The sequence below is a fragment of the Temnothorax curvispinosus genome, unplaced genomic scaffold (assembly GCF_003070985.1).
Source record: "Temnothorax curvispinosus isolate PA1 unplaced genomic scaffold, ASM307098v1 QBEX01004736.1, whole genome shotgun sequence".
In the NCBI taxonomy this organism is placed as follows: Eukaryota; Metazoa; Arthropoda; class Insecta; order Hymenoptera; family Formicidae; genus Temnothorax; species Temnothorax curvispinosus.
Window position 1 is genome coordinate 3286 of NW_020214516.1, and position 11032 is coordinate 14317.

General features: G+C 40.1%; 1 protein-coding gene across 1 annotated transcript; it reads left to right on the forward strand.

The window, feature by feature from the left end:
- Nucleotides 1-2857: 2857 nt before the first annotated feature.
- LOC112453844 (14-3-3 protein zeta) lies at nt 2858-10196 on the forward strand (the record flags this gene model as incomplete). Its single annotated transcript, XM_025014827.1, has 3 exons — nt 2858-3032; nt 4263-4426; nt 6363-10196. Coding segments are annotated over 3 exons (495 nt in total), but the record flags the coding sequence as incomplete, so codon positions are not given.
- Nucleotides 10197-11032: the final 836 nt, after the last annotated feature.

Consider the following 11032-nt stretch of genomic DNA (forward strand, 5'->3'; position numbering starts at 1 on the left):
TCACACGGGTCAATTACGAGTTTCTACTCGCCTCCGCGATTTTTACGCCTGTATTCCTCCCGTAAAAACGACGAAATCTCTTGTTTTTTTTCCGCGTAAAATAATCCGCGTATCGTCACGTAATTTTCAACACTGAGATAATTGTTCCTTATTCAATTAGCTATTCGCAAGTTATTTACGAACGATATGAAGTATCTTGGATGTTAGAAAATAGCTTTAATTAGTTTTTTTGATTAATATTTTAATCTTTAGTCATAAAAAACTTATTTATATTTTTTATCTGGATAATAATTCAGGAACTGTTCAATTTCTCTAATATCTTTCTCCCAAGATCTGTTACTTGTGACGCTTTTTATTCGTATAGAGAGTCAACGGCGAGATATTAAAGCGTGACCTTTCGAACTTCTCGTCGCTCGAAAGTCTCGCGAAACTCATCAAACTCGGCGAATTTATAATTTACTCGATGTTTTTTGCGACGTGCGCCTCGGGATTCCATTCGATCTCCGTTCTCGTTACGTGGGTGATATTTTTCCAGTATCCGGAAATAAGCGGAAACGGAAGAGGAAGCGGGCACGCCTGTTCAGACGAACGTACCTCGGGCTACCGGAAACGGCACGTTCCGCCTCGTAATAGAGGCCCTTTCTTCAGAGGAATTAAATTCGCTCGAGGCTGTTTTCTTTATGCAGAGAAAAAAAGTACCAAATTAAGTCTTATTTCGGTGTTTATAATAAATACCGCATTTGTCTCTCATTATGTAATTTGCACCGATTTAGATCTTAAATGTATTTTTTGCCAGAAATAATTTGTGATTCAAATATCATAAATTAGAAAAAAAAAACATTCACATGTGTTTGTTAATTGAACGATATGAATAATCGGATGTTTAAAAGCAAATATGTTTACGACGTTATTGCTACCGTTCCTTCGAACGATGGATCAACAGATATCTTGTAATTATTTCTTTTAATTAAATAGCATTTTAGTTATTAATTTTGAGGACGCGCAGAGGGTGATTGCTCCAAGACAAGCGCTTGCTAATTGCAACGTGCGCAGAATGACGAGGGAAAGGGGTCAGATTCGAGGAGACGCGCGGTCGGGAGACGCGCGCGCGTCAAACGACGAAACTGGAGCAAGGCTCCAGCTGAAACGCAATCGCCGGGCGATCGGAGTCGTTCCTGTTTCTCGCGCTCTCCTATACACGTCACCGTAAGCGTGGCACTATTGTATTGCACCTTGACGTGGCCACCGTCGGTTTCACGCGCTGCGGTTTAATAAAACCGAGTTATTTCTAACTCGATGCGGAGGAGAGAACGCGTGAAAGCCAGTCGTTCATCTCAAATAAGTTGTCGCGAGACAAAACGGCTTTAGAAAATAAATCGGAAAGCCGCTGCAAGAAACAGGATAATAAGAGACGTGCAAAAAATGCGATTTAATATAAGAAGATTTGAAATGATATACAGAGAGTGAAACGATCGACCTAAGAATAAGAATTTAATCGATTTTACCAACAACGTGGTTCTCTATTGAGCTTCCGAAGAAACGCATATATTTCGATAATTTACAATTCCGATTTTGTCACTCGTAAAATCCGCGCTTGATTAATAACCGCGGAGGAATAAAAAAGAGAAGACTTCGGGAGTAATTCTAACCGGTCTCTTGTTGAATTTTGATATGTCAGAGAGAGAGAGAGAGAAAAATGTTGAGACGGCAATGACGTACGGACACGTCTTCTGTCTTCTTTTTTTTTCCTCTACCTTCATTGCGACGCGAGTCGCGCGCTCACGTGATTATGCGGCATAATTTATGACGGCACGGTTCGCGCATCGAAATGCGACGATTTGTGCGGCGACGCTGCTTTTTGATACTCGTCTCGCACGACGATAAGATAACCGGGGAGCAGTTAAATTAGAAACTTGGGCTCCCAGCGCGTTCATTTACCTCTCATTTACGAGGTAACGCAACAGCAAGAATGGAATCTATTTCGGAAATTAAATCTGTGCGATCTTTAGATAATGCGCAATTTTAATATACATGGTGTTGTATCGTTCGCTGCTGTTGGGTCGAAAGTTGCCAAGTTAACGTGACGTAACAGCAATCGGGGCGAATTTTGCCTCCCCTCGCCGCACCGACCGCGACGGTCGGTGCATTATGTTTGCGTTAAGACGCAATAAATATCGTCGCGCTGTTTGCACGTGAGTTTCGCATATGTAAAGTCGGTCGGCCAACACTGCTGTTACGTCATTAGCATAGACACGGCTGAATGTGCGTAGCGTGAAACGAACTCGTCATTGACCGGTGCATTGCGCATCAATTCCCACATTGTTGTCCACATTAATTTGACCACGTTTGATGCTTTATTGCCCGATGGCAATTAATAATCGATTAGTCTAAATTGTGATGTTTTATTGTGTAATTCATTTTTGAAAATAATTTCAGCATTATATACAAATGTGTGTTATTATATATTATATTATTGACAATTTATATATATAATTAAATAATAATGTAACTGTATAATAATATTATATATATCCTTGTATTTTAATTAATTGCGTAAAGTTTGAGATTTTTATTTGAAATAGTTCTCTATATGGAGTTGTGAATCACACATTAAATTAATTCAGTTATGAAACACGATTTAATCACAACAGCGTGATTCGGATAAGAGAGTTGCTTGATTAAAGGAGCAAGCAAGACACGCGAGAGATAACACAATTTAGTCTTTTTCGAAAATTGTTTTATTTTTTTCGTTACCCTACGTTCCTAATTTTTATTTTATTAATTATCAAGATACTCGGAGCGCAAGAAATTAAATAAAAGTCAACTTGATTTGTATTTTACATCAATTTCATTTTCTTTTTCTCAGCAACTGCGTTTGTTCATTTGTTTTGTATTTGCGTCTTTACAGGGACTCCTGGATAAGTACCTGATCCCCAAGGCTAGCAATGCCGAGAGCAAAGTATTCTACCTCAAGATGAAGGGTGACTACTACAGGTATCTCGCAGAAGTCGCCACTGGTGAAACCAGAAATAGTACGTATCGATCTTCCTCGCGTTACTTTGCGATCCCCCGGGGAGACCTCGAAGCGAGAGAGAGAGACGCGAAAGCGCGCGATTACCATCTTTTGTAGTGATACAATCGTGACTTCTTATCCGATAGTAACGTAAAAGGTGCCGTCCAAAATCTATCGTTGCCACATCAATGCTCCGAAAATCGTTACCTCTCGCTTCGATCGCCTCCTCGATGTGATCGATGCAACTGCGTCTAAGTTATGCAAGTGCCCGAGATGGATGGGATACACTTCTCTCAAAATCGAACACTTGTGGCACTCGTGTTGCGACGCAGCTGCATCGACAGATGCTTCTTTTTGATGTATGGGCGGATCCTTGGACTTTTACATCGGAAACAGAGTCAGTTGTAGTCTCAGTCGGTCACAGTGAAAGTCGGTTGTGACGTTCGCGAGTGAAACTTGAGTCACGAGGCTCTACGAAGAATATCAACTACAAAGATAATTATTAACTATTAATTTAAGTATTTTTTTATATCTTTTGTTTTTGTGTATAATTATTTGATGCCATGTATTGACAATATTAGGCTCAGTTTCGCAAGTGTCGGTTAATTTTTAACCTTAGATTAATTCATTCTTTTTCTCCTTCTAACGTCCCTCTTAGAAAGAGACGAAGAGTGAGTTAATCTAATGTTAAAAGTTAACCGATACTTGTGAAACTGGGCCTTAGACGTTGAAGATGAACTTAGAGACTCTGTTTCTTAAATTAATTGAATACGTTTATCGGAATTTATATTTTTTAGAATTATAAAGAAATTTCATTTTTATGAGATTTATACAAAACGAAGTTTATATAAAGTTCAGGGAATTGCAAATATTTATGTTAAAATGAATTAGATTTAGATGAAAATAGATTGTTCATCTGTTTTCTTTATATAAATTGCCTAAAAAGCAATCGAGCTGCTTAGAACGTAAATAGAGCAAATCGATAACTAATATAAATAGTTAATTTATAATATAAATAATACAAATGGTTAGTCTATAAATTTTAATAAAAAATATAGAAATTAAGAGCTTTTTAAGTTAATGAAAAAGTTTAATTCCAAGTTAATTCTTTCACGGCATTTCGAAACGCGATAAATCCATGTTACGTACCTCTGAGTTCTAAGTAGCTCTCAAATCAACTTGATACGAAGCGTGTTAGTTCACGCAAAACAAGACAAACAGACATGTTGATGATCCACGTAATATCCAGCCGTGGTAGACGACAGCCAGAAGGCATACCAGGATGCCTTCGAAATCAGCAAGTCAAAGATGCAGCCTACCCACCCGATCAGGCTAGGTCTCGCCCTCAACTTTTCTGTCTTCTATTACGAGATTCTCAATTCACCAGACAAGGCCTGTCAACTGGCCAAACAGGTACACGATCAGAGGAACTAATCCTTATCTTTCTAGCGATTCCGTGGGATAGAGAGCTCGATGACGGTGATGGTGGTGACGGTGCACAGTGGTGACAAAAAAGTTTATCTTACACGAACGACTCGTTCTATCAACTTGTCTACTTCTGTCCTACAAAGATCGTCGACGTCATCTTCTAGTTTGCTACTTCGAAACGCGTTATCGGTCTCGGTAACGATTGTCCCGAGATACGGCACAACTATATCTCTAAACGAACAGCGATGTTAAAATCTGTGATAACTTACTTGCAAAGTAAAATATTTGGCCAGAGATAAAAAGATAAAAAGTAATATTACATACACAAACATATTGTAAAAAATATCAACCGATAATAGTGTAATATTGTCAAATGTAATATCGAGATGCAGTTTTAATAACTAAGTGCTCTTTCGATAACTATAATTGCACAGCTGTTGACCAATTTGCTTAAACACATTCCTACAAATAGCGCGTGTAAACTTGTCTGATATGCAGAAAAAAGCGCCTGTATTTAAATTTTTAATAATACCGTCGGGCGTACTGTTCATTTGACTCATACGCGATGACTCAGATGACGGAGATGCACGTCCCAGCGGGGTCATATCGTGGAAGATCGGTGACGATTTATGGACACGGCTCGTTCAAGGCCGACGCAGTTCCGAGTGAAACGGCCACGCGCGTGCGGTCTTTGTAGGACAAGACGCGAGGCGAATCGTTGAAATTCTCTTGCATTTTCCCTCCTTTTATTCAGCTTTCGTTCGCCTTTCCTCTCCTCGCGCTCCTCTCCCGACGACAACGACAATTTATTATTACTTCAATGATCACGGCGCAAAAATGAGGTCGTGGAAGGTGTAATCTGAATAGAGGCTGATTTGCATTTGCAGCGGTAGTCGAGGATTCGCAGAAGGCGTACCAGGAGGCGTTTGACATTGCGAAGGCGAAAATGCAGCCTACGCACCCGATTAGGCTCGGCCTTGCCCTCAACTTCTCCGTTTTTTATTACGAAATTATCAATTCCCCGGCTAGAGCCTGTCACTTAGCCAAGCAGGTTAGAGGGAGGATTTGTGGAGGGCTTGTGCTTTAGCTACTGCGTGATAGTTTTCTCTAATATAAACCCTCTGTATGCATTAACGCGTTCGCCGTCGAACTGGGTACGTGATAAGACTGCTGATAAGAAACACGGGCGAGAATTAGAGCTATATACTTTGATTAAAGCACTCCTGCTAAAATTTCGGTCTTTCTTCGTGATTTGAGCAATAAAGAAAGAGTAAGAACCGCGAGTCTTATTTCTTCGTTGAATTAGATAATTAGAAACATTAAAATGTTTATATTTATCTTTTTTATATTCTATTTTTTTATATTCTATATTTAAATCATAGGGAATCAGCACTTCAACAGTCTTACTATGAAATCGACAGTTTTTGCCGTGTGAATTTAATTTATCCTATCTATTCTCTAACGACCAAATTCCCTAATTTGATTTAATTCTAACATTAATATTTTTGTGTGAATGTTGTGCCATTTAATCCTCTTTCAAATTGCTAATACGTAATTAGTAAACTGAGATACTTCTCCACTGATACCGCACTAACCATCCCGCATCGTATTCTCTATTTATATTAATTAAGTAATAGTTTGACTTGTGTAATTATAGATATGACACTTTATGGATATTTGACAAAATTTATATAATTGTACTCATAGAATGAGTCTTATTTCTTTATTTGAAAATACATGTACATTTTAGAATGCTATTTTCCTATTTTATTTGGAAATTAAATTATTCTTTTGTTAAAAGATAACATTGAGATTATAGTATATAGAATAAAAACGTATCTGTGACGCATTTATAACTTTGCAGGCGTTTGACGATGGGATCGCAAAGCTCAAGAGACTTAAAGAATTAAATCTTTTGCAGGCGTTCGACGATGCGATCGCGGAGCTGGACACACTTAATGAAGACAGCTACAAAGATTCCACATTGATCATGCAGCTTCTGCGCGACAACCTCACTCTGTGGACCAGTGACACGCAGGGCGACGGGGACGAGCCACAGGAGGGCGGCGACAACTAACCTTCCTAAGCTTAAGTCCTTTCTAAACCTAATAAGAACATCCTATTCTCTATCGTCCCCCCGTCCCCCTGAAGTGCTCACCCATATGTCCATCCACCCAGATCCATCCATCCATGTCCACCTGACCTCTTGTCCCTCGCGTACCTCGTTTCCTTCTTTCCTTCCTTCCTTCCAATCGAAGACCTCCCTTTTCCTTAAATCACTCTCCTTTTCAAAAAACTGATCCTTCTCTCTTTTTCTCTCTCTATCTCTTTCTCTTTCTCTTTTTCCTGACATGACCGCACACTGCTGCCAATGCCACCGCCACAGCTGCTACATCCGGTTTGAAAAATTCGAACGTCGAGAGCTTTCGAATTATTCACTAATGCTCGATCGTGTCTGTTCGCGAATGATGGCAAGAAGGATCTTAAAGATCGAACTTAGACTCGAAATTGGAATCTCGGTCGATACTCGGGATAGACGGAAAGGCAAGAACGTTGATCGTGAAGCATCGAGTCAAGAAGACTATCATTGGCGAGGAGAGAAGAACAATCGAGTAGGGCGTGGATCATTCGGTCTCTCGCGCACGAAATTTCTTAAATAAAAAAGGAATCCATTTATTATTGACCCATTTGTATGGAGGAACAGGAAGGAGCGAATTGTGGATGAATAGAGGAAAGGACAGGAGGAGACACACACACTCACATCTCCCCTGCATACCTTGTCTCGTTGACGCGAAAATCATTGCGCGAACGCGCGCGTGCATGCATGCACCTCATTGTCGATAACGCACATAGCAGAAAAAAGAAAGCAAACGCTAGATTATTTGAGTTTTGCGAATAGAAAACGAGAAAGTGATGTACTATTAAAGGGTAAATCACATCGGGACGAGACATGGAATGCAGAGGACCGACCGACCCACTGTCATTACTCCCAAAATCTGTTCGCTGCTTACCATCTCAAAAAAGAAAAACATTAAAGTTAAAACGAGAAAAGAAACAGCGCGGAGGTACGAGAAGAAGCGAAGAGAACGAGGAAATGAAAAAAAAGCACGCATGAATCTACTGCATTATATCCAGTTGTCATTTAAATTAAATTTCACATTGTCTAGCAAGTAACGAATATTATTATACGAAGGGAAGAATGCAGGAGGAGAAAGGAGAGTAAAAACAAATACATTAAGTTATTAAGTTCCAAAACAAACAACAGTGGTGACTTGATTTTTCAAACACTGTATCTTTTTTTTTTTTTATTTTTTTCTCCTCTCTCTCCAACATTACCACCATGATTGCGCACATGATATGATTTGCATGCAATTCAATATCTCTTCCTACGCGGACTTTCCTCCCTTTTCCTTTCGCCACGACCGAAACCTCGCGATTTTACTGAAAGTCCGAAGTCGCGACAGTCCGACAGTTTGGGATTAAGTTCCTTGGATTTCTCTTACTACTTTTCAATCTGTCTGTAATTTATCCACGGAGAGAAAAGATTGAATCGATCAGGGTCGTTGGTAGCATATAAGTATTATCACAATTGTGTTGTAACGCGAAGAGAAAGAGAAGACGTTTCTCGTCGTCGTTCTGGTCGTCGTCGCGGTCGTTCGCACATATTTTCCCCTAAGTTTCGTGCGATCGTGAAACGGAATGCGGAAGAAGGAGGACGAGGATCTGAAGAGCCGCTCGTTTCCCCATTGTCGTCGTCGAGCGCAGAGATTACACACGTGCGACACGTTATTAAGAGATTGCATATTCTGGACCTTCAACTTCCTCTCGCTCTTCTATTCGACCGCTCGTCTCTCTCTCTTTCTCTATTATACTATACGCAATTATATAATATATACACAAAGATATATAAATATATTTATATCACGTAACTCTTAGCAAGTTCGTAGCGCGGTCGAGAAGAATGGAGAGAGAACGAGTTATACGCACACAACATACACACGAATAGATATATAGCCACGTATTTACTTTCGTCCTGCGATATTCATTTCCGAGAGTTTGCGAGAAAATTATATACGTGTTGCGAATCACGATTTACAATTGCTTCTCGAAGATAGCGTCGTGTAAGGTAGAGTATCAAGGCTTCCTCGAGGGAGAGGAAGCTCGCAACGCTTGGTCCCTCGATCGAGGTGTACACATCGAAGAAAGTCACGGAGAAGAATTTGCATATACAATTACGATTGATTGATTAGAATATAAGACCGAGACGATGTGTCGAATAATAAATTACGCAACGTATTTGAATTGAGTGTTAACAATTTATATCGGACGATTTAGGACTTCGACGTGTACCACGTGTTTGTAACGCGATGTAAGTATTTCGATCATTGTTAACAGAAAAGATTCTACGTTAGAGGGGAAACCGCAAGATTCCAACGGGAGGTCTAAGACTATCCAAAATCACGCTCTCCGCTCGCGTTCGACATCCCGACGCGAAGAGAAGAAAAAGAGATATGAAACGAGGAGCTGAAATGCATCCTCGTATGCTCTTCTCGTATATATATGTATAATTAAGTATATGTATATACGCGCGTACTGACAGCACATATATAAATATATTCATACATACACACATACACACATTGTATCACGCATATGTAATATCGCCGCCTATGGGTGCCAGCCAGTTCTCAGCAAGTTAGTCGCTAATTACACGTGAATGGGTAAACGTTTTCCTGTTATCGCGTTGATATTTCTCGATGTATAATCGGTGTGTCTTTGTCGCAACAACATTGTCCGTAATCGCCGGGAAGGGAAGAAACACGCGGGAATAACGTTCGGTTGCTAGGAAGGAAGGGGAGAAAGAGAAAAACGAGAGTGAGACGGACGCGGTGTCGAAGAGACGATGAGCAGTGACAGCATTCGAATGGCGACTCTTCCTATCCACCTTCCTCCTCCTTCCGTCAAATGGGAGCGAGAATGAATACGTGTACGATTGAAGTCTCGTGTTTATAATTCATCGCCGATATCAGTTTCGTTTCTATCGCAGTAGTAGATGCGGGACGTGGAAATCAAGCCGGTACTCTGGCAGAAATAATTCGCGATTTGCGTCCATTACAGACGAGGTCTTTTAATGTCGAGGCAGGATAAAATGAAGATAAGATACAGATGACAAGAAATGAGATGTAACGTGAAATAAGAGTATATTTACGCGACTTGGAGATCAAATACGATCGTGGAAATTCTTATGCTTGCTTCTTGTCGTTTAAATCTTGTTCTTTCGTTTCGTTCTGCCTCGAAGTTTTGCTATTTAAGAGACTTAAGATCGAGGAGTCGAACGATGAAGGCTACAGCCTACAAATTTCATCTCTCTGAGCCTATCTCTTCCGGAAAGTCCTCGTTCAACGAGGGCTGGCTGGGCGAGACTGGGTGTATGTATGTGCATGCGTGTGTAATCAGAAGTGGTAAGATACGCAGGCCATCACGATGCCATCGGCCAGCGGGTCCTCAGATATAACATCCTTCTCTTTTCATCCCCACCTCTCGCGAGTCCTCTTTCTCCTCCGAGTACAATAGTTCCTCCTTTCGCCTCTTTCTCTTGAATCTACTCTTCAGGGATGTTTTCTTCAATCTAACTTATCCTTATCCCAGCCGCTCACCACCCAATTCAACAAATCGAACGTTAACATCTTGTGTTCTTTTCATTTTCTGGATATTATGAATTTTCTAAAATAAACGTTATATGTTTTTTTAATAATCCTGGCAGTGACTTTACTCGATCGGGAGAGCTATCCTCATTATCATCAATATCATCATCATCATTCATCATCATCATCATTCATCATCATCATCATCATCCAGCATCATCATCATTATCATTATCGTCATAATCATCATCATCTTTATCTTCATCTTGATCTTCATCTTCATCGTCATCTTTATCTTCATCATCATTATCAGCGGCTTCTTAGCACGTAAAGAATTTCTTCGACCCTCTTTACCATCCAAGTCTCCTCCTTTTTCAAATCGATTATCTCGAATAAAAAACACGAGCTATACTTTTTGAGGGCAATTTGTGCGTACGTTAGCGATCGCGAGAAGAGTGACGACGACACGTCTTTTCATTCCACTACAAATTCAGTCACATGAATTCACACGATTTGTCCTTCGTTATCCTGCTCCCGCTCTTTTCTTCACATACGGAAAGCCATTGCCATCCATCCAGCTACCTATTTTCCTCCAACCATTTATTCTCTTCGCCTTCTCTTCCCCCTTTTCTTCCTTCTATTCCACCCTTTTCCTCCCCGACCCAAATTACGTTGTTCTATTTGTATTTATCATCAACCCATCGTAATTGTAAATTATAATTATTATAAACGTTTACACGAAATAATAAATTCTGATAAAATGTCTGAGAAAAAAAACCATAATCCACAGTTTTGTGTGTCTTGCTTTGCGACGACGATTGCCATCGTACTGAAGGAGGCGTTTGTACATGCTCGACGATGTTTCACGATCCCGGGACAAAAGTCGAGATTACATAACATGTGGACTTCATCGTGAATCGTTCTAAAGGCTAAAGGATTCCAGCAA